General features: G+C 41.7%; 1 protein-coding gene across 27 annotated transcripts in view; it reads right to left on the minus strand.

The window, feature by feature from the left end:
* SUPT3H (SPT3 homolog, SAGA and STAGA complex component) overlaps window positions 1-24,634 on the minus strand; it is a 461,776-nt gene that overhangs the window by 123,554 nt on the left and 313,588 nt on the right. For 25 of the 27 annotated variants that reach the window (XM_043542153.1, XM_043542162.1, XM_043542152.1 and 22 more), the window contains one exon: window positions 2,596-2,682. The exons of 1 other annotated variant lie outside the window; for it this stretch is intronic. In XM_043542153.1, the coding sequence (XP_043398088.1) occupies window positions 2,596-2,682 (87 nt within the window). Of the gene's footprint in view, window positions 1-2,595; window positions 2,683-21,432; window positions 21,606-24,634 lie in introns of those variants that run through there. One more of the 27 variants, XM_043542156.1, reaches the window with a different exon arrangement.

The following is a 24,634-nucleotide window of genomic DNA, read 5'->3' on the forward strand; positions in this document are numbered from 1 at the left end:
TTGAGTGCTTGACTTTGCAACCTTAATAATATTCTTTCAGCAGTTTTGGGGTGTAACTTTCTAATTTCTTAAAAAGCAAACTAAAAAATAGAAAATCCATCATGTGGCATTATACTGACATCACATGGATCATCAGCAGGGTTGGAATCTGCAGATCCACCACACAGACCTCTGCCATTTGAGCCAACTGAGTAACTGACAGCAGTAGTAATTAGCCATCCTCTACTAGAGAGGAATGAGACACTGTGCCAGTGGGTTTCATAGATATTTGCTGACAGCAAAGGAACGGTGAGACTCAGGAATCTTGGGTTCCATTTCAGGCTCTGGAGGAGAACGTGCTTTACCATTTCTTTGCCAAGCTGTCCCTCCAACTTTTGCTCTCAGTCCTGGTCTCTTTGCCTAGGCATTCCAGTTCCTTCCCACCCCAACAACTCCTTGTCTTCAGTCTCCTTGATCAGTCAGTTCCAGTTCCCGCATGCTGGCTGAAACGCCAATGTGTCTTTCTCCCTTCCCTCCATCTCCCGATGCCTCCCCCCTCACTTAAGTTATTCCCTTCTCTGTCTCGTTCCCAGCCTTCTCATCCAAGCTCCTCCTTCCACCCAGTTCTTCCTCCCAGTCTCTTTGCTCAGCCAGTCCCAGCTGTTCCCCCGCATCCTAGCTCCTCATCAGATCTGTCTCCCCACCCCACACCAGCAGATCTGTCTTCCCACTGTCACACTGCTTCCCATTTCCTGTCTTCTTGCCCCGCCAGTCTTAGTGTCTACCCCCTGCTCCCAATGCAAGTCTCCTGGCCGAGTCAGTCCCAGTTCCCACCCCCCAACCCCATCTTCCAGTCCCAGTCATGGGTTACCCCAAGCAACTTGTCCCATTTGGTCCCCGTCCGTCCCCCCCGCATGCCAGCTTTGGCTCTTGTCCCATCTATATTTATATCAGGCAGCTTCTTCCTCCATGCTGCACATCAGCAATGGGGGCATTGCAAGCACAGGAGAGACAGGTTTCCTGGTCTCAATTCTTGTACCCAGCCCAACATGTCTGCACCAGCCCAGAGCCGCCAGTGCATGGAAAGTCACGCTCAATCACGTCAGCTGGAGCATGCCCATTATAGATGGAATCCTTAGAATTTTTATCTGTTAAGCTCTAGGAAGTCTCTACTGAGCACGTGCAAACTGATTTTTCAAAGGCTTATAACTTGACCTAATTTGGGTGCATTTTCATGGGGATGGCAAAAAGCACATTCTTGACACACAAACCACACTCTTGCCAAATTTCAAGTTCATATTTCACAGCATGGAGGGACTAGAGCCCCACAAGGCAAAGGTCACCGGAATATTTTTAACATGGCCAAAAAAGTGTATTTGTCCCTAGCTTATTTCTTAGAAAAGTGTACACCATTTTAGTTGAAATTTTCCACAAAATTTCAGCATGAGGCAGACACTTGGCAAGAAAAATTTCAGTCCAAATGGTTAAAGTTTGACAAAAGTTTTAAGCAACTGAAAATGAAGTCTTATAAAAGGCAACTTTAACAACAGAGTTGCTGGTAGCCCCGGTATAATAATGAAACGATGGTCCATGTTGCAAAGAGCTTACAATCTAAGTAGACAATGAGACCTGATTGTGAAGAAAGAAAAGGTCATATATACATCTTGTTAGTTTCTGACCTTAAAATACTTTAGGATAAATGTTGAATTGGCTAGGAGTCTGTTAGATATTGTAGTTTATTTTTATAAGCTAACGTTCTTATTTTGAGGAAATCGAGGGGAGGAAATGGAGGTCAGCAGTGGAAGACTAATCAAGAGAGGGATTTGAAGGAGAAGTGGCAAGCAGGATCAGAGAAGGTATTTCATGTTTGGTGACAGTGCAAACCACAGCTGGCTGTGGAAGATGGATGCCAAAATACAGTAAGACATGTTGATTGATGAAAATGTAAAATCTGATGTAAAAGGAGATCAGACACCTGCAGAAGGATTCAAATAAGAAGGAAAAATTCGTAATAATGAGAGTTGAAGACGATTTTAGTTGCAACATGCAGGATTAACTGGAGTGTACAGTTTGAGGGTGGCAATACTCAAGATGAGAGAGGAATGGGACATCAACCAGGGTTTTGGAAGCTTGTTTGGGAGGGAGGAAGAAGGAAGAGAGATGATCTGGGGAAATATTATTAAAAAACAGACATGATTTATTGACATCCTAGATGTAGAGAGGGGAAAGGACAGAGCTGTGCCAAGTGTCACTTCAGGAGCCAGAGTTCAGGTAAGTGGAAGGATGTTATAATGATTGATAATGATAAAAGTGGAAGGGAGAGAGAGGCTACGGCTTATCATAGTCTAAATTATTATTAGAGATGAAAACAACCTACTAGGTCAACTTGCCATCACTCTGCCAGTGTAGGTGAAAACAATCAAGTGAAAAATCTATCGATAAGTAGAAGTTATCCCAGAAACTAAAACTGAACTAATTATAATGACATTATCCTTTTTACAAATTGCTATTCATAAGGATGCCTCCCTTGGTTTAAACTAAGTGAACAGATTAAGCTAACATACACATTGTCTAACTTACAGTTCATAATACAAATTGACTAGCTTATTACTGTACCTTATCTTTGCGCATCAAAAACAGAAGATCTTCAGCAGAGATGACTCGAGCTCCTCTCATCTGAGAAACTTCAGCTGCTTGCTGCAACTAATAAAAACAAAGAAATGTACAACCATGGCTTCTGTAATATATGTTGTATTTAGTAGGTTTCAAAATAGGTTCAGATAAATACATTGTGGTGACATGTTGGAAAATATAGATCATCTTAAAAATATAGGCTGGGACTTTCAGAAGTGCCGAAGGGAGTCAGTCACCCAACTCCCATTAACCAAAATTCCAGCCATAAATTATATAAAGACTGAAAAGCTTTTGGCATATCTCAACAATCATAATGCTGCATTTAAAAGTAAAACCTCTTGTTTCTCAGCATATACAATTGTAATTTCTACCATTTCTTTTCTTCAAAACATTTTCTAGTGCAGTCTAGAGAACAGACATGAGTCCTCTAATGCAGACAAGTAAAAAGCAAAGCTCTTCCTATAAAGGGGGCAGACTAGCGGGCTGATCCTGCTGAGAATTTCTGGGCAATAGCAAACATTAATTCTATAAATATACATGAAGACATTTTCAGGGAAAAGTCCTTCACTTTCAACAGTACCAATCTTATCCATATGCTAGGAATGTTCTTTTTCACTCAGACTTGAAGGACACAAAGAAAGAATTGAGCAATTGCATAGGTTTAGATTATGGCTGCCACGGGAGTGCGAAGGGAAAGAACTGCCTTCATCTACATTGTAATCATTGTGGCCTAAAGGTTGTGCCTCTGCAGGCCAGCAAGACCTCCAAGTCCATTGAGTCTTCTGTCCATGGATCAAAGGTCTCCTGAGAAGAGCCTTTAACGCAACATATAATAAATAACCCCCTTTACACCAACAGCAATGTGGGTGGCTTCAAGAAAATTGGGCTAAGAGTCCACTTCCAAGTCCCAAAAGAGTCCATTTTAAAGACAGCATAACACGAGTTGACACCAAACCTATGGCAAACTGATAAATAACAAGTTGCTGGGCTAATGAGGCCTAATCCCAAACCCAATGAAGTCACTGGGATTCCTTCCACTGAATCCAATGGGCTTTGAATCAGGCTGGCGGTCACTTTGAACACCAGGTGGGGGGACATAGAGTTCTCATTGGACTAGTTGCTTCCCTATCCCAAGCTTGGGAAACATTTTTCCAGTAAGGAGAATTTCATCACAGGATGTTTGCTTTCATCCCTGTCTTTCTCAGCTGGTGGGAGGAATACAATTACATTAAAACTCATGTGTACACCTGCAACATGATACAAAAAATATATATCTCATTTCTTTTCATGCAAAAATGCCTCCATACTCCACTTTCAGAAATACATTAATGCACCTGAAAATAATTTGTAGAAATTCTATCCTTCATACTCATGCTAGCAATGGTTTCACTCAGCATCACTGGCTGAATAAGTATATTATTAATCTGAGCTCCCATGCTGCTATGTCTTGAAATAGACCTATTCAGAAGTTAAAAAGATCAACAAAAACAGTAGCTGTTTCTAATATCCAAAGGAGAAAAAAAAGATTTTCATTTTGGCAAGTGTTCAGTGGGCAAAGGATTCAGTCCATAAATCATAATACTGGACTGCATTAATTTTTTTCCACACTAATCACATGCACACAAAACGTTAACTGTATCTGGTATGCACAACACAAAACATACTGCATGAAAAGCTTCAGATTTTTCCTTGAAATGCTCACTTGGGCCTTTACAGCGACAGAGAGCAGAGAGTTTTCAGGAATTCAGAAGTCACAGTAACATAATCTTACTTGAAACTGAACTGGAAAATGTAAGAATGTGAAAAATGATCGTTCTATTTTTTGGCAAAGGCAAAACTGCTTCTTATTCTGATTAGTCTGAGGGCACACAAGGTACTTATATTTCCAGCATAAAATATAAAGAGGCTGGGGAAAAATATAAAAAGAATGGGTTGCATTTATCCCTGGTGTAACTCAGATCAAGTCAATAGAGTTACCCTATGGGTGAATTTGGGCCAATACATTTATAAGTGTTTCAAAAACTGACCTTGGCATGGACAATAATGCAACGCAGCCTTTTCAAATATCATAAAATTGGAGAACTACTGAAACTGAAAAGATATCTTAGTGTAACTCCTCTCTGTGCAGAAAATACCATCGTTTAAGACACTTGCATTATCCTTACAACATTCTTCTTCTAATCACAAAAAAATGACATCTTAATTTATGTCAACTACAAACAAATCTTTCAAATGATAATGAAGATATGAATGTGACAAAAATAATTTAAAATGAAGGCTTCTACTTCCTTACCAACAAAATAATGGTGTAAACGAAGCACATTTGGCCAGACTCAGGTCTCATTTACACCCAAGGAAATCCAGAATAACTTCACTGATTTCAACAGAAGTATTCTGGATTTACACTAGTGCAAGCAAGATCAAAATCTGGCTTAATGTCCTTAGTTCATACCAACACAATAGGAGCTGCATAGTTGAATTTTCTCGGTTTAGTTGGTTGGTTCACCTCCTTAATTTAGTGAAAGCACAACGAAGCTCTGTATTTTAATTTCTTCAATTTTTTTTTTTAAAAAAAGGCAAAACAGGAGAATAATTCTTTCATGCAAGGTTATAAAATATGAATTATTTATTCAAAGAGACCATAACTACTTCTGAACTGGTACATACATATTTACCTGAGTAACTGGAACACATTCAGGTAAATATGTATTTAGGCATTTTTTTTAAAAGTATATGCCACATAGTCCAGGCTGGGGGCAAAATATGTATTTATAGTTTTAAACAGCATATAATTGACTCATATAACCACAATATCTGAGTGCAAAGCTATAATTGTATTGTAATGAACTGTCGTGACTGTCAGAGTTACTATTAATATACAAAAAGAAAAGGAGTACTTGTGGCACCTTAGAGACTAACCAATTTATTTGAGCATGAGCTTTCGTGAGCTACAGCTCACTTCATATACAACGTTTCAATTCCTTCCCTTCCTAGGAATTCAGGAGAATTCCTATGATCATGTTGTGTGGGGAAGGGGGATTTCAGGAAATTGCATAGAGGATATATACGTCAAGCTCTGTATAGCTCAGCTCCCTCGGAACATCAGGTTCAGCTATGCATCACTGCAGTCTATAGGAGTTTTGCCATTGGCTTCAATGGGAGCAAAGTCAGCCTCAAGTGCAATGGCTTTTTAGGGTGGAACAGCCAGTGACGGGTCAAGTGGATCTACTGCCACTCTCTCCACATGGTGTTTGGGGGTGGGATGTAGTGTAGGGGCTATGAAGACTATTCCCATGCTGAGGCTGCAGTAACAACTGTGGAGTGGCATCAGTGCTGCCCTGACCCCTGGTGAAGATGTAGGATTGTTTCCCACCACCTTCCTGTGGAGTTCCCTATTCCCTACTCGAATTAGAGCACTCAGGTTGGGCACTAGGAACAGAACTTGCTGTAGTCTGAGTGCAAAGCTACTGTATATTAATAGTTTTTTATCTTTAAATTATTAAATATGCTTAGTCAATATTTGAAAACATTTTATTTTGAGCTATTTTAATGCACAGGAAGCACCCACACATATTTAGCCTTTTAAGAACAAAAAAAAAAGGCAAGCCCAATTTTCTCAAAATTAGAAAAAAAAAGAGACCTCAGAATTTTTATTACAGTAAAATTATGAATCCCTGAAAATAAAAGTGTTGAAATAACCCTAATTATAGCAGTGCAAATGAGTTCATGAAAACTAAGTGTATTTTACAATTTTGCACGTTACAAAGAAAGTAGTATATACTATAACTATATTTTAAAATCTGAGAAGAAATACTGGGGAATAGTACTTTAAAAGTTAATTACTGGTTTAATTACTTAACTAGAATATGTTAATAGTCACCTTAGGGCTATTTATTTTTCTCTCTCTCTCTTTCTTTTTGTATATTCTACGAATTATAAATTTGATTAAAGGAGTACTCACTCTGCTGTGACAGTAACAGTTACCTCAATCAATACAGTCTGTTTTTTCACAATGAATTTTTTCACAACCAACAATTGCCGCAAACATTGTAAAGAAAATATTTTAACAAAATAGGTAAAAGGCTGGAAACCAAACAGGTTGTATTCGTGAAACAATAATTACAGTTCTTAAACTACATTAAAGAAGGGTGCTAAAAAAGGCTAAGTGCTAACGTTTGCATACCTTTAAAGTGGTCAGAGCCAAAAATAATGCTTTAAGAAACTATGCTTTTGCTTTCATTATGAAGGTAAATTAGATCATAGTTCATCTGGTTACAAATTGGGGTTTTTTATGCGTGTATCAAAAATAATAATTCTTTTAATCTTCCACTGTGCCAAAAAGGTGCAACAATAGCTTATTATGAACTTGGGTACAATACTATAAGTAGCTTTTAGTATATTCTGTACATAGTACTCCAGTATACTTTGAAGGCACGTAAGTGTTAGACGTAAACACAGCTTTTAATTTTAGGCTTTTTCATATACCATTTTTATGAGCAAATAAAGCTTTCGCCAGAAATTCTAGTTTTAATGTAATAGGGAAAGATATTAAAAAGTGTTTTTACAAGTCAGCACTGTATAGGCGTTAAAGAGACACAGTGCACTGAGAGAACTATTACATTATGTGGTCTATTATCATAGCACACTAGTAGGTAAAGGTTTAGTAGGGGCACAGTGTTTTAAATGCATGACTAAATCCCTGCACTGTGTTCTGAAAAAGTAAGCTTCATTTTGAAGGTTGACGGATTTCAATTAATTTTTCAGTTATTAGGAAGCCATTATCAAGGCTAATATATTTTCTTGAAGTGTATTTAATGGTGCAACAGGTGCCAGGGTGCCAAACTCAGAGAATAAAGCCCCGTATTCTATTTTGAGGTCTTTAGTGGTGCATAGGCTTTTGCTAGCCCTCCTCAGAGGGTGAATTTCAGCACTCTAATTAGAGGTAGTGACTTGATTCTCAACCCTAAACTGGACTAAGAGAGTTTAGTTCAGCCTCCATGACAATTCAGTCCTTGGACACTCTGATAAGACACTGCTTTCAAGGGTATAATTTGTGATGTTTTTAAAAATGTGGATATTTGTTCACTAGTAGCTAGACAGAAATCACCAAGTTATTCACTATTCCTTCATAGCAGCCATCAGATGATAACTTTCAGATGCCACGATTTCGGCCGTATTCAGAGCAGTGATGTCGAACATAAAAGAGCAGCAGCAATTACCAATTCTTTGAGCTTTCAAGCTTCCTTTTTCATCTTTCTACACATGTTTCAAGATCTAGCTCTCTGTTCTGTACTAAAATCAGCAGCCAGTTTAAGGTGTAAAGAGGACAATAAGAAAATACAAAGCTGTTTGGTGGCATGATTGACATAAAGGACTAGGAATCTGAACAGACTTTGGGCTTTAAATCTGAGTGAGTCACTCACTCAGGAACTTTGGCAAGTCACTTGACTTCCTTGTTATTAGCCTTGTTTCTATTACAGTAACTCCCAGAGGCCCCCATCATGAATTACCAGACTACCACCAACGGAACAAACCAAAGTGTCCTACAAGTGGCCTTGAAAATACCTTAACACAGACAAGTATTTGTAGGAGTACAAAAAACAAAACTAATTTTTCAGTTATTCTAGTGAAAGAGAAGCCATCAACTGGAAAATCATTGGTTTGATCCTCTTGTTTCATCAGCCCTACTTGGTCCTTCAGCTTATCTGGCTCCAGGGGAATCATCCCAAAGAGTGGCGTAGAGATGCCACAGAGCAGTCTTCAGATTATTCTAATGTACGTTGGGGAGAACCAGCCTTGCACACAGTGACCTTCAGATTGCACCCCTCTCTCCTGCACTGCACGGTGTACACATTAGCTGGAATCCAGAAACTAGCCTCACATTTCCATCTGAACATTTTTAAATCTGCTATTGTTATAAAAATAAAATCCTAAAGATTACTGTAATGGAGAGAGAATATAGTGGCAAATTGTGCCGGTCTGTTTGTATTGTACACTTGACAAATTTTTGGACATAGTCATCTTCACTGTTTTGTTGATTGTACACATACTTTCTCAGACTTTGTAAGAGGGTGTTTACCAGTAATATCAGCAGACCTGAAACGGAAAAGTCAGCAAGCAGCAGGCATATGTTTACAGGAAGAAAAAGGGGCAGAGGAGAAGTAGCTTTCAGCACGTTTGGTGTTGTTGCTCTTCATCTCTTCCAAAAGACCCTTCTGAACATAAACAGAATAGAAAAATCCAGTCAGCCATTTTTTTAACTAGATGGAGCAAGTGGAGTAGTAATTTACCCATTTCATGCCAATGACCATCCCCTGCACAAAGCCAGAGTACTATTCTGGGGGTTGAGATGGGTTTTGGGTGAATTTCATCCAAAGACAACATTAAAAAAGAAGGTTTCGGAGAAGAAACAAAGAAAATGAAGAGACACAACTGAATGCTACTTACTAAACATCAACTACAGTGCTAGCTAAACGGATTTGCTATATTTACACTGAGGCACGATGAATATTACAATCCACATCTGACTCAAAGTGCTGGATTAGCACCTTGCAAAGTGCTGGATTAGCACCTTCAGTCTCTGTGTTACCTTTGCTCCATGGGGAAATAAACTGAGCCAGCCTTTTTTTGGTGCAGATTACTTCCCCCTCTACCAGCTCAGGCTGTTTGGGGCTAAGGAGGTATTCCGGGGTCTCCCCACTTCCCTGTCCACTTGAGTAGGAGAAGGAAGTGGTAGCTGCTCTCCACTGCCATGCAGGGTCTAGGGATGCTGATAGCCTATTGCGGACAGTGAGGGGGTTCCTTACAGACACCTTTTTCTCTCTATGGATGGGCATGCAGGCTCACAGTTGGGCCCCATATTACATGTATAAGATAAGTTATGTTAAATTACAATCACTCACAGAAAATGGCAAAAAAATATAGAATCTCCATTTCCTAAGCCTTTCCCAGACGATCAAACCTACTTGTTGATAGATGCAAACAATTAGTGATTTATTATTGCATTAAGCAAATTAAGTAATGGAAGCACATATACACTACTTTACTAAAACTACTTCCATCATTCCTGTACACATATTGCTGTTTCAACAGAAGTCAAACCTTAAGTCAAAGGGTCTACTGTGATATTTCTTAAGTCTGTTTTTATATTACTATTTTAACTCATGTATGAACTCACACTTCTCAAATGAAATCCTGCTATTACAATTTTCAAATATTAAAACATACAGAAGAACTTTAAGTATAGCAAGAATAATTCTCAAATTTTAACTTAAGCTTCAGCATGTTAAATTGTCATTTCCCTTCTTTATTTTTTCCATTTAAATTCTGAAATTAAAGCTGGAGGTCTAATATTTTTATGTCCATAATCTTTGCAATCTACATGGAAAGAAAGTATTGCATTCTTGGTACTGTCTAAAAAGCCAATACAGACCAAAAAGCTTTCATTATATTAAAAACAAACTCTGTAGTTCTTACAGTTGTGAAGCAAAGTTTGAAAAATGTGATCTGAATGTAAATGATGCAGTGATGTCTGCATGAGTCTGCAGACAGCTTGAAATACTAGCTCAGAAAGATGTTAACTCCAAGATCAACTGCCACCCCTTCCACCCCCCCAGTAGTGAACTTTCTGGAAGCAGGGGGAAATTGCTGGGTTCAGAGCACTATCCCACCCACTAGATACATTCTAGATACTGGGATGCCACTGAAAGTCAATGGGAGTTGCGTGCCTAACTTACTTCAACTTCTCTGAAAATCCCAGCCTAAATAAGTACTGAAAATATTAAAAGAAATAATACTGAAACCACCTACTCTTTGACTTCCCACTTTCATAAGCAATTGTGTAATTTTTGCATCAGTATGTATGCAGCTAGTTCCAAGTTATGTATTTAAGGGACACATTGAATCTAAATAAATATGTCTGACTGCCCTTCATGATTCCATAATGCTGCTTTTCCTTACGATTTAATTTATAAAGTTATTAGAAATCAATAACTGAACCATTCTTGTAGAATTTTTTAAATAATCATTTAGCTCTCTTAAGCATTGAATAAATTATATGTTTTCTGATATTTGAGCTATTTGTTTAAATATATTTCTTCTGTACTAACTATTTCTATTCTTTCCACAGTGTTTATTATGATATGCACACAAGCATGTGAGGTTTATATTATATTGGTTTCCTCTCCTATGGTTTCAAACACACTTGACAGCCAAAGGCAGCTACCATTTAGGATTATTTTGATGTGATTACTAATTTTGCGAAGTAGAAGAAACTGTTCTTTGTTGGCTTAGATTCTATCCTAATGTTCTAATTACGTGCATCATTGTGAGCATATGAATGTGTTTCCTCCCTGTGGTGTTACACAAAGTAGCATTTATTCAAATCCTGTACCATTAAATTGTTTATATAGGAAAATAATATTTACTTCATATTTGTTTAATCAAATTAGATGCAAGATACTAAATAAATACTGTTCTCTCTTATGATGGTGCTATTCAGTGGCCTTCATCAGGGTTACTCTGGGGAGGCTTTAGCTCATATAAAACTATAGACTGAGCAAACCTTACAGATATATAAAGTAGAGCTATGTGAAAATGTTTGCAATGTAACACAAAACTAAGCAACACTTGTCTGGTTTCCTTTTTTGTCATAAGCCAGGAAATTAATACATATTCACCTATTCAAAAATGAAGATTAAACATATTTTTGCTAAACCTGAGGCTGACAAAAGATTATCAGAGAGGGAAAAAAAATGTTTCAAATGAAAATCAAAGCAGCATTCAGATACTTTCTTGTGGAATGTGATGAAAAGAGAACTGACAGGGACTTTACCCTTCTGGCTTAGCAGATATCAAAACCAAAAAAGACTTTCCCAGAGAGCTGCAAAAAGAAGACCAAATACATAAGATAAAATTCAAGTAATGTGAAGAAAAAATGGTTACCTACCTCTCTTAACTGTTGTTCTTCAAGATGTGTTGCTCATGTCCACTCCAATTAGGTGTGCGTGCACCGTGTGCATAGTCGCCAGAAGGTTTTCCCCTAGCAGTATACATTGGGTTGGCCCAGATGCCCCATGGAGTCACACCTTCATGTTGTTGCATATACAGCCCTGCAGACCCACTGCCTCTCCAGTTTCTTCTTGCTGGAGTACTCCACCAGAGGGGAAGGCAGGTGGATTTGGAATGGACATGAGCAATACATCCCGAAGAACAACAGTTACGAGAGGTAGATAACCGTTTTTTCTTCAAGTGCTTGCTCATGTCAATTCCAATTAGGTGACTCCCAAGCCTTACCTAGGAGCAGAGTTGGAGTTCATGGAATCATTGACTGAAGCACCGCTCTGCCAAATGCTGCATCGTTCCTGCCATGCTGGGTAATAGCATAATGGGAAGTGAAGGTGTGGACTGAGGACCACATTGCCGCTCCACAGATCTTCCGGATTGGGACCTGGGCCAGGAAGGCTGCTGAGGATGCCTGCACTCTAGTGGAAGGCGCTGACAGCGTGGGGCCAAGGACCTTCGCCAGGTCGTAGCATACCCGGATACAGGACGTGATCCATGATTATATCCCTTGGGAGGACACCGGGAGACCCTTCATCCTGTCCACCACCACGACAAGCAGCTGGTTCAACTTGTGAAACGGCTTTCTTTGTTCAATATAAAAAGCCAATGCCCACCGAACATCCAGGGAGTAGAGCCTTTGCTCCTGGATCTTAGCATGAGGCTTCAGGAAAAAGATTGGGAGAAAAATATCTTGATTGATGTGAAAGTGAGATATGACCTTTGGGAGGAACACTGAGTGCGGTCGAAGCTGCACCTTGTCCTTGTAAAAGATGGTATAAGGAGGGTCAGATGTGAGGGCCTTGAGCTCAGACACCCTTCTAGCTAAAGTTATTGTGACCAGGAACGCCACTTTCCATGACAAATAGAGCAGTGAGCATGTCGCTAAGGGCTTGAATGGAGGCCACATGAGCTTTAAACAGTACCAGATTAAGATCCCAAGCCAGTGAGCTGTAGCTCACGAAAGCTCATGCTCAAATAAATTGGTTAGTCTCTAAGGTGCCACAAGCCCTCCTTTTCTTTTTGCGAATACAGACTAACACGGCTGTTACTCTGAAACTTGAGAATATAGCCTGTGTAGAGGAAATGCATCTTTCCATGGAAGGAGAAACGCATCTGCCAACGAGCCCAGGCTGTGACTCAGGAAATAGCAGAATTGTAGGCATTTCCTGTTGCTCCTTGTGGCAAACAAGTTGATCTGGGGAACTCCCCACTGCTGGAAGATATTGTTTACCACGTCTGGGCAAATGGACCACTCGTGACTGTGAAAAGATCTGCTGAGATGGTCTGGTAGCTTGTTCGGAGACCCGGGGAGGTAGGAAGCCTCCAGGAGGATTGAGTGAGAAATGCAGAAATCCCAGAGCTTGAGGGCTTCCTGACATAGGAGAGAGGAACATGCTCCACACTGTTTATATAAAACATGGCTGTTGTATTGTCCATCAGAACTGATACACATCTGCCCTCCAAATGAGGCTGCACGATCTGACACGCCAGATGAACTGCTCTCAGCTCCTTGACATTGATATGAAGTAGCAGACTGAGTTCTGTGCTTTCCGAGATGTGCTCCCCACCCCACTGCCAACACACCAGTGACCAGACACAACGGGGGGCACGGTCTGGAGAAGGCGACCTTTGTGCATGCCATTCGGGGATCGAGCTACCACTGAAAGGACTTGAGGACTCGCGGTGGGAGTGTGATCACTTTGTCCAGACTCCCTCTGCTCAGTCGATACACCAATGAAATCCAGGCCTGAAGAGGTCTGAGCCTGAGCCTCACATGTTGCAGTATGTATGTGCAAGATGCCATATGCCCAAGGAGTTTTAAGCAATCCCTTTCTGTAGTCTTGAGATACTGTGTGAGATCTTGTATAAAGTCATGCATAGCCTGAAAGTGGGACTGAGGTAGGAACACTCTGGCTTGTCTTGTGTCTAACACTGCCTTTTTAAACTCTATTCTCTGAGTGGGGGCTAGGGTTGAATTTTGTGCATTCAGCAGGAGACCCAGTCTGCCAAATATAGACATTACCAGATTGACCTGTTGTTCCACTTGTATTCTGGAATGGCCTTTGACTAACCAGTTGTCGAGGTAGGGGAATACCTGAACTTACCTTTTCCTCAGGAAGGTGGCTGACATGCATTTGGTGAATATCCGAGGAGCCGAAGACAGGCCAAAAGGAAGGACTGTAAATTGGTAGTGAGTGCACCCCACTACAAATCTTAGGAAACGCCTGTGGGGTGGGATTATGGAAATGTGGAAGTATGCGCCCTTCAAGTCGAGGGCGGCGTACCAATCTCCTCAATCCAGGGATGGGATAATGGCGGCCAAAGAGACCATACAAAACTTTAGTTTCTTCATGAACCTGTTCAGGATGTGCAGATCCAAGATGGGTCTGAGGCCCCCTTTGGCTTTCGGTATTAGGAAATACTGGGAGTAAAACCCCATACCCCTTAGTTCCAGTGGATCCTCCTCCACCGCTCCTGCCAACAGGAGAGTTCGAACCTCCTGTATAAGGAGTTGCTCATGAGAAGGGTTCCTGAAGAGGGATGGGGAAGGGGTGTGTGTGGGCGGGTTGAACTGAATTGGAGGGAACATCCCTGTTCTACCATGAGACAGACCCAATGGTCAGAGGTAATCTGGGACCATATATGATAGACATGGGACCAATGGGCCAAAAAGGGTAAAGAAAGATCCAGGCTTTCGGTTGGTATGTTGACCCCGAGCACGTCTTCAAAAGGCCTGCCTGGGGCCTGGCAGTTGTCTTGATGATCCTGAGCCCTAGTTGTTAGAGGGATGGGACTGACTATGCCGGTTCTTGTTCCTGCCCCTTCTCCTATTATGGTCCTGCCTAAGGTGACCTTGATATGGCCAGGACATAGGCTGGGGCCTAAAATGTCTACGCTGGGTGGCTGGTGTATGTAGCCCCAGAGATCTCAGAGTGGCTTGGGAGTCTTTTAAGCTATGCAGCTTCGACTCCATTTTCTCTGAGAACAGTGGATCCCTTGAAAGGGAGGTTCTGAATAGTTTGTTGCATCTCCCCTGGGAGGCCAGAGGCCTGCACCCAGGAGTAACAGCGCATCACAATGCCTGAGGACATGATGCCCGTTGCTGAGTCCACAGAGTCCAGCATAGCCTGTAACTATGACCTGGCCATGGCCTTGCCCTCATCCACCTAGGCCGAGACTTGGAGTCCGCTGAGACAAGGTCCATAAATTTAGACAGGATTTTAAATTTGAGGGGGTCAACAAGCATGTGGACAAGGGAGATCCAGTGCATATTGTGTACTTAGATTTTCAGAAAGCCTTTGACAAGGTCCCTCACCAAAGACTATTAAGCAAAGTAAGCTGTCATGGGATAAGAGGGAAGGTCCTCTCATGGATTGGTAACTGGTTAAAAGACAGGTAACAAAGGGTAGGAATAAATGATCAGTTTTCAAAATGGAGAGAGGTAAATAAAGAAAATAAAAGAATGCTACTAGCCATCACCTTCAGCCCCCAGCTAAAACCTCTCCAACGCATCATCAAGGATCTACAACCTATCCTGAAGGATGACCCATCACTCTCACAGATCTTGGGAGACAGGCCAGTCCTTGCTTACAGACAGCACCCCAACCTGAAGCAAATACTCACCAACAACCACACACCACACAACAGAACCACTAACCCAGGAACCTATCCTTGCAACAAAACCCGTTGCCAACTGTGTCCACATATCTATTCAGGGGACACCATCATAGAGCCTAATCGCATCAGCCACACTATCAGAGGCTCATTCACCTGCACATCTACCAATGTGATATATGCCATCATGTGCCAGCAATGCCCCTCTACCATGTACATTGGTCAAACTGGACAGTCTCTACGTAAAAGAATAAATGGACACAAATCAGATGTCAAGAATTATAACATTCTTAAACCAGTAGGAGAACACTTCAATCTCTTTGGTCACTTGATTACAGACCTAACAATGGTGGGGGGGGGGGGGGGCGGGGGGAATAAACAAGGGGAAATATTTTCACTTTGTATAATGACTCAACCACTCCCAGTCTCTATTCAAGCCTAAGTTAATTGTATCCAATTTGCAAATTAATTCCAATTCAGCAGTCTCTCATTGGAGTCTGTTTTTGAAGTTTTTTTGTTGAAGAATAGTCACTTTTAGGTCAGAAATCGAGTGACCAGAGAGATTGAAGTGCTCTCCGACTGGTTTAAGAATGTTATAATTCTTGACATCTGATTTGTGTCCATTTATTCTTTTACCATTCTTTTACCATTTATTCATTTATTCTTTAATTTATTTTAAACTTGGAAATCCTGGGCGCACCATCATCTCAGGCATTGGCACCCTGACAGCAGGACTGTCTGGCTATGTAGACTCCCTCCTCAGGCCCTACGCTACCAGCACTCCCAGCTCTCTTCGAGACACCACTGACTTCCTGAGGAAACTACAATCCATCGGTGATCTTCCTGAAAACACCATCCTGGCCACTATGGATGTAGAAGCCCTCTACACCAACATTCCACACAAAGATGGAATACAAGCCGTCAGGAACAGTATCCCCGATAATGTCACGGCAAACCTGGTGGCTAAACTTTGTGACTTTGTCCTCACTCATAACTATTTCACATTTGGGGACAATGTATACCTTCAGATCAGCGGCACTGCTATGGGTACCCGCATGGCCCCACAGTATGCCAACATTTTTATGGCTGACTTAGAACAACGCTTCCTCAGCTCTCGTCCCCTAATGCCCCTACTCTACTTGCGCTATATTGATGACATCTTCATCATCTGGACCCATGGTAAAGAAGCCCTTGAGGAATTCAACCATGATTTCAGCCATTTCCATCCCACCATCAACCTCAGCCTGGACCAGTCCACACAAGAGATCCACTTCCTGGACACTACAGTGCTAATAAGCGATGGTCACATAAACACCACCCTATACCAGAAATCTACTGACCGCTATTCATAGAATCATAGACTATCAGGGTTGGAAGGGACCTCAGGAGGTCATCTAGTCCAACCCCCTGCTCAAAGCAGGACCGATCCCCGACTAAATCATCCCAGCCAGGGCTTTGTCAAGCCTGACCTTAAAAACTTCTAGGGAAGGAGATTCCACCACCTCCCTAGGTAACACATTCCAATGTTTCACCACCCTCGTAGTGAAAAAGTTTTTCCTAATATCCAACCTAAACCTCCCCCACTGCAACTTGAGACCATTACTCCTTGTTCTGTCATCTGCTACCACTGAGAACAGTCTAGAGCCATCCTCTTTGGAACCCCCTTTCAGGTAGTTGAAAGCAGCTATCAAATCCCCCCTCATTCTTTTCTTCTGAAGACTAAACATCCCCAGTTCCCTCAGCCTCTCCTCATAAATCATGTGTTCCAGACCCCTAATCATTTTTGTTGCCTTCTGCTGGACTCTTTCCAATTTTTCCACATCCTTCTTATAGTGTCAGGCCCAAAACTGGACACTGTACTCCAGATGAGGCCTCACCAATGTCGAATAGAGGGGAACGATCACGTCCCTCGATCTGCTGGCAATGCCCCTACTTATACATCCCAAAATGCCATTGGCCTTCTTGGCAACAAGGGCACACTCTTGACTCATATTCAGCTTCTTGTCCACTGTAACCCCTAGGTCCTTCTCTGCAGAACTGCTGCCTAGCCAGTCGGTCCCTAGTCTGTAGCGGTGCATGGGATTCTTCCATCCTAAGTGCAGGACTCTGCACTTGTCCTTGTTGAGCCTCATCAGATTTCTTTTGGCCCAATCCTCCAATTTGTCTAGGTCCCTCTGTATCCTATCCCTACCCTCCGGCGTAGCTACCACTCCTCCCAGTTTAGTGTCATCTGCAAACTTGCTGAGGGTGCAATCCACGCCATCCTCCAGATCATTTATGAAGATATTGAACAAAACCGGCCCCAGGACCGACCCCTGGGGCACTCCACTTGATACCAGCTGCCAACTAGACATGGAGCCATTGATCACTACCCGTTGAGCCCGACAATCTAGCCAGCTTTCTATCCACCTTATAGTCCATTCATCCAGCCCATACTTCTTTAACTTGCTGGCAAGAATACTGTGGGAGACCGTGTCAAAAGCTTTGCTAAAGTCAAGGAACAACACGTCCACTGCTTTCCCTTCATCCACAGAGGCAGTTATCTCGTCATAGAAGGCAATTAGATTAGTCAGGCATGACTTGTCCTTGGTGAATCCATGCTGACTGTTCCTGATCACTTTCCTCTCCCCTAAGTGCTTCAGGATTGATTCCTTGAGGATCTGCTCCATGATTTTTCCAGGGACTGAGGTGAGGCTGACTGGCCTGTAGTTCCCAGGATCCTCCTTCTTCCCTTTTTTAAAGACCAGCCTTTTTCCAGTCATCTGGGACCTCCCCCGATCGCCATGAGTTTTCAAAGATAATGGCCAATGGCTCTGCAATCACATCCGCCAACTCCTTTAGCACTCTCGAATGCAACGCATCCGGCCCCATGGACTTGTGCTCGTCCAGCTTTTCTAAATAGTCCCGAACCACTTCTTTCTCCACAAAGGGCTGGTCACCTCCCCTCCATGCTGTGCTGCCCAGTGCAGTAGTCTGGGAGCTGACCTTGTTCGTGAAGACAGAGGCAAAAAAAGCAGTGAGTACATCAGCTTTTTCCACATCCTCTGTCACGAGGTTGCCTCCCTCATTCAGTAAGGGGCCCACACTTTCCTTGACTTTCTTCTTGTTGCTAACATACCTGAAGAAACCCTTCTTGTTACTCTTAACATCTCTTGCTAGCTGCAACTCCAGGTGTGATTTTGCCTTCCTGATTTCACTCCTGCAAGCCCGAGCAATATTTTTATACTCATCCCTACCTACATGCCTCCAGCTTTCATTCAGACCACACCACACGATCCATTGTCTACAGCCAAGCTCTACGATACAACCACATTTGCTCCAACCCCTCAGACAGAGACAAACACCTATAAGATCTCTATCAAGCATTCTTACAACTATAATACCCACCTGCTGAAGTGAAGAAACAGACTGACAGAGCCAGAAGAATACCAAGAAGTCACCTACTACAGGACAGGACCAACAAAGAAAATAACAGAAAGCCACTAGCCGTCACCTTCAGCCCCCAACTAAAACCTCTTCAACGCATTATCAAGGATCTACAACCTATCCTGAAGGATGACCCATCACTCTCACAGATCTTGGGAGACAGGCCAGTCCTTGCTTACAGACAGCCCCCCAACCTGAAGCAAATACTCACCAGCAACCACACACCACACAACAGAACCACTAACCCAGGAACCTATCCTTGCAACAAAACCCGCTGCCAACTGTGTCCACATATCTATTCAGGGGACACCATCATAGGGCCTAATCACATCAGCCACAATATCAGAGGCTCGTTCACCTGCACATCTACCAATGTGATATATGCCATCATGTGCCAGCAATGCCTCTCTGCCATGTACATTGGTCAAACTGGACAGTCTCTACGTAAAAGAATAAATGGACACAAATCAGATGTCAAGAATTATAACATTCTTCAACCAGTCAGAGAACACTTCAATCTCTCTGGTCACTCGATTTCTGACGTAAAAGTGACTATTCTTCAAGAAAAAAACTTCAAAAACATACTCCAACGAGAGTCTGCTGAATTGGAATTAATTTGCAAATTGGATACAATTAACTTAGGCTTGAATAGAGACTGGGAGTGGTTGAGTCATTACACAAAGTAAAACTATTTCCCCTTGTTTATTCTCCCCCCCCCCCCACTGTTCCTCAGATGTTCTTGTTAACTCCTGGAAATGTGCTAGAAATGACCCACCTTGATTATCGATTCAAAAGGTTTTCTCTCCCCGCACCCCACTCTCCTGCTGGTAATAGATCATCTTAAGTGATCATTCTCCTTACAATGTGTATGATAAACACCCATTTTTTCATGGTCTGTGTGTACATAAATTTCCTCACTGTATTTTCCACTTTATACATCCGATGAAGTGAGCTGTAGCTCACGAAAGCTTATGCTCAAATAAATTTGTTAGTTTCTAAGGTGCCACAAGTACTCCTTTTCTTTTTGCGGATACAGACTAACACGGCTGCTACTCTGAAACCCCAGGGGTCTGTACTGGGACCAGTCCTATTCAACATATTCATAAATGATCGGGAAAAAGGGGTAAACAGTGAGGTGGCAAAATTTGCAGATGATACAAAACTACTCAGGATAGTTAAGTCCCAGGCAGACTGCAAAGAGCTACAAAAGTATCTCTCAAAACTAGGTGACTGGGCAACAAACGGCAGATGAAATTGAATGTTGATAGGTGCAAAGTAATGCACATTGGAAAACAATCTCATCTATACATATAAAATGATGGGGTCTAAATTAGCCGTTACCACTCAAGAAAGAGATCTTGGAGTCATTGTAGATAGTTCTCTGAAAAAATCCATTCAATGTGCAGCGGCAGTCAAAAAAAGCGAACTGAATGTTGGGCATCATTAAGAAAGGGATACATAATAAGACAGAAAATATCATGTTGCCTCTATATAAATCCATGGTATGCCCACATCTTGAATACTGTATGCAGATGTGGTCACCCCATCTCAAAAAAGATGCACTGGAATTGGAAAGGGTTCAGAAAAGGGCAACAAAAATTATTAGGGGTATGGAAGTTCTTCCAAATGAGGAGAGATTAATAAGACTGGGACTTTTCAGCTTGGAAAAGAAACAACTAAGGGGGGATATGATAGAGGTCTATAAAATCATGACTGGTTTGGAGAAAGTAAATAAGAAAGTGTTATTTACTCCTTCTCATAACACAAGAACTAGGGCTCACCAAATGAAATTACTAGGCAGCAGGTTTAAAACAAATAAAAGAAAGTATTTCTTCACACAAAGCATAGTCAACCTGTGGAACTCTTTGCCAGAGGATGTTGTGAAGGCCAAGACTATAACTGGGTTCAAAAAAGAAATAGATAAATTCATGGAGTATGGGTCCATCAAGGGCTATTAGCCAGGATGGGCAGGGATGGTGTCCCTAACCTCTCTTTGCCAGAAGCTAGGAATGAGCGACAGGGAATGGATCACTTGATGATTACCTGTTCTGTTCATTCCCTCTGGGGCACCTGGCATTGGCCACTGTCACAAGGCAGATTACTGGTCTAGATGGACCTTTGGTCTGACCCAGTATAGCTGTTCTTATGTTCTTAAAACTGTACCGGGTAAGAATTGCCTGCACGGGCGTGCAAACGGGGTGTGTTGGGTGTGCCCAGGCACACCCTAATGTCTCCAAAAAAAAAGTGGCTTTGCGTTTTAATTTAATTGCATGATATGCTCTTTTAGTTTTAAAGTACTGATTGTTGTATTATGCAATAAGCACTGAATTGCGTAATATAGATGCTGTATAAATGTATAGAAAGCCCGCATTTGCTCACAGCATGCATCCCCACTACTGCGGCGCTGCGTTACCATTGGTCCTCCCCTCCCCTCAGACTACTGTTCTAGAAAATTCTTTGACCTATATAAGCAGCCACATCAGGCGTGCCCAGCGCAATGTCTACAGGGTTTGTAATCTTTGTCGCGTGTACTCTACTGAAATAGCATAACAAGCCTGTGGCTTTACGTTTTAATTCAATCGTATGATACCCCCTTTTAATTTTAAAATATGGAACGGTTTGTTGTTAAGATAAGAAAAGGAGCAGACAAACCGAATTATAATGAATGTGCTGATAGTAGTGCAAATACCTCGGACTCCTCGGTTAAGAACTTACATGAAGATAATGCTGCCACCAGTTCCAGTGCGTGCAGTAAACTGAGTAATGACCAACAGAAACAGATGTTGTCTCTTAGTACAGGTCAGTGTAGTTCCTATTCAAAGCCATCAAACATTCCATCTGATGACCCGGTCTGTGATATTCCAAAAAATAGATTAGAACGCCGGTCTCGATTATCTAGAGGTCCTTATCAGCTTAGATTGAGCATGTTTCCTAGAAGTAAAATAGGGAATAAAAGAAGTTTTCAGTCCGATTGGTATGAAAAGTATAGGTGGTTAGAATATAGCCCATCAAAGGACGCAGCATTTTGCTTTTACTGCCGTTTCTTCTCCTCTAATGATGCAGCAAACAAAGGTCACACTGATCCAGCACTTATTGACAAGGGATTCAGAAACTGGCATAGGGCTAATGAATGTTTTAAAAACCACCAACTGTCAAAATCTCATGTGTTAACCTGTTTTTCATGGTCAAGTTTTAATGAAGGGAAACCTATTGATGTATTGTTGGATGAGGGCAAACAGGCTTATCTGTCTAAACAAGAAGAACGGTGCCATAACCGAAGTGTAATGAAGTGACTGATTGACATTATTCTGTGTTGGCGAAAGGTGGGAGATCATTCAGGGGTCACAATGAAAAACCTGACAGTTTTGAGAAACGTTTATTTCTAAATCTTGTCAATATGCTTCAAAAATATGATCCCGTAATGGCAAAGCATGTGCAACAGTCTCCTCAAACGCTACCTATCTGAGTAATCGCATGCAAAATGATTTCATTGTGGCCTTGCACAATGTTTTGCAACAAAAGATTGTGTCTTCACTAAATGGAAAAATGGCCTGAATAATTGCCGACGACATTGCTGACTGTGGACACAATGAACAGACGTCCATTGTGGTGCGGTATTTTGATAATGAAAAACAGTCCAGTTGAACATTTTGTGTCTGTTTAGAGACTATTAACAGTTGATGCTCAGTCTATTTTTGACCAGTTAAATGACGTCCTTGGCATTCTTAAAATTGATTGGTCATCAGGGATGTCTGTCTGTTTTGATGGCGCATCTACTATGTCTGGATGTACTGCAGGAGTTCAAATGAAATGTAAAGAAAGAAACAGTGAAATACTCTATGTACACTGCTATGCGCATTGTTTGAACCTCATCCTAGTAAATGCATGCACTTCAAGTAAACAAAACTGTCTTTGATTTTTTTGGTGTTATTCAGACTCTTTATGCCTTCATGGAGGGGAGTCCTGTGCAACATGCAGTAATGGAGAAGATTTCACAAGAAGTAGGATCCCAGTTGAAGACTTTGAAGTCACTAACAAACACAAGATGGGCATGCAGAGCAGAAGCAGTGGCTTCTGTAAAACAAAACTACTCCATTTTACAAGCTTTACAAGAGATTATCGAAACAACTCGCCTTGCTGACGCTATAATAAAAGCCAGGGGCCTTATCCATGAACTAAATTCATTCAAGTTCATCTTTGTCCATCCACCTATAGTGCACATGATGCACCCTATTCTCCAGATGGTGGTAAAAGTGAGTAAGGCTCTTCAAGCTCCAGATCTCAACTTACTTACTGCAACGACAGGGGTGAAAAGCTTGAGTAACTCTTTGGCTGCAATGAGAAATGGCCCAGAATATTTTCAATCTATTTTCAATGTGAAAATGTGTGTAGAGAATGATATATCGATTCCCCCAGTTAAGAAGAGAAAGGTCCACTAGTATTGATGATGAGTTTAAGTCCCAGCATCACTTTGATACAAAAGAGGAGCAGGAGAGAATAACTTCATTATACCCACTCCTAGACTCAATGATTACTGGCATTGACCAGCAATTTGAACAGGAGACTTGTAAAATTGTGACTGCAATGGGAAAACTGCTGAGCTTAGACATTGGCAGGGACGATATGAGAATCATTGCCAACAAATTTAAAGTGTCCTTGGATGAGTTGGAAGCTGAAGTCAGATTGCTTCGGGGTTATGACGGATCTGTTCCTAAAGGTAGCACTACGAACACCACCAGAGAGTGGCTTGATTGGCTAAAGGAATCAGATCGGTCTTCCATGTTCCAGGCCTTTTACAAATCTATTCAATGCTTTGCAGTTTTACCTGTTACAAGCTGTTCAAGTGAAAGAGCCTTTTCGAAACTAGCACATGTAAAAAACAAACGAAGAAGTACAATGTCCCAACAGTGCCTCGACTCACTCATGATTTTGTACATTGAACAAGAATGGGCTTTGTCAGTTAATTACAATGATGTGATTGAGGAATTTAAGTCCATAACACCTGGTGAGCGACGTCTCATTCTCTAGGACAGGAAGATGAAGAAACCTTAATCTGTTTTGGTCAATTTGGGTTAGCTCATTATCTGGTTAAAAATAAAGATCATGAAAATTTACTGTGTCTTTGTATACGCCTGGTTATCACTACAGCAAAAATTTGGTATTTTGTGCCTCATTTTTTAAGTTTGTATTTTTAAAGTAAAGTTTAGTTGTTAATTTTAAAAAAATTAAGTTAAGTTTTAGTTTCTTTAGTTTGTTTGATGAATAAAAATAATGTCCTTTATGATTGAGTATTCAATAAATGTTTGCCTTTTAAAAAAATAAATAAATACAATTCCCTGGGTGCACACCCTAATGAAATGTGCTGCGCATGCCTATGATTGCCTGCTGATTTGCAATGCAAAGCTGGAGCCATCTGTTGGAGTATATCTTCCTCCCGAAGAAATCCAGCTTCTTTGCATCCTTAGCCCAGGGAGTGGGCCCCTGCTGCCCTTGCCTCTCCTGCTCGTTGACCACTGCCACTACCACCGAGTCCGGTGGGGAGTGCATAAATAGATATTTGGAATCCTTGAAAGGCACAAAATATTCCATCTCGACCCCTTTGGCCATGGAGGTCAGAGACGCTGGTGTTTGCCATAGGATCTTAGTAGTCTCCTGAATGGTCTTAATCAGGGAAGTGCCACCATGGTAGGGCCTGCTGGGGATAAGATGTCCATGATAGGGTCTGACACCACAGTGACCTCATCCATCTGGATACCCAGATTCTGTGTCACCCACCTCAGGAGTTTCAGGTGGGCTCTGCTATCCAGAGGTGGAGGCCCTGAAAAGGTTACCGCCACTGCCTCATCGGATGAAAACGATGAGGAGGCCCGGGCCAGAGCGGGTCCTTCCTGGCCATCCGGCTCATCGAAGCGGTCCC

This window comes from Chelonia mydas, chromosome 3 (genome assembly GCF_015237465.2).
Source record: "Chelonia mydas isolate rCheMyd1 chromosome 3, rCheMyd1.pri.v2, whole genome shotgun sequence".
In the NCBI taxonomy this organism is placed as follows: domain Eukaryota; kingdom Metazoa; phylum Chordata; order Testudines; family Cheloniidae; genus Chelonia; species Chelonia mydas.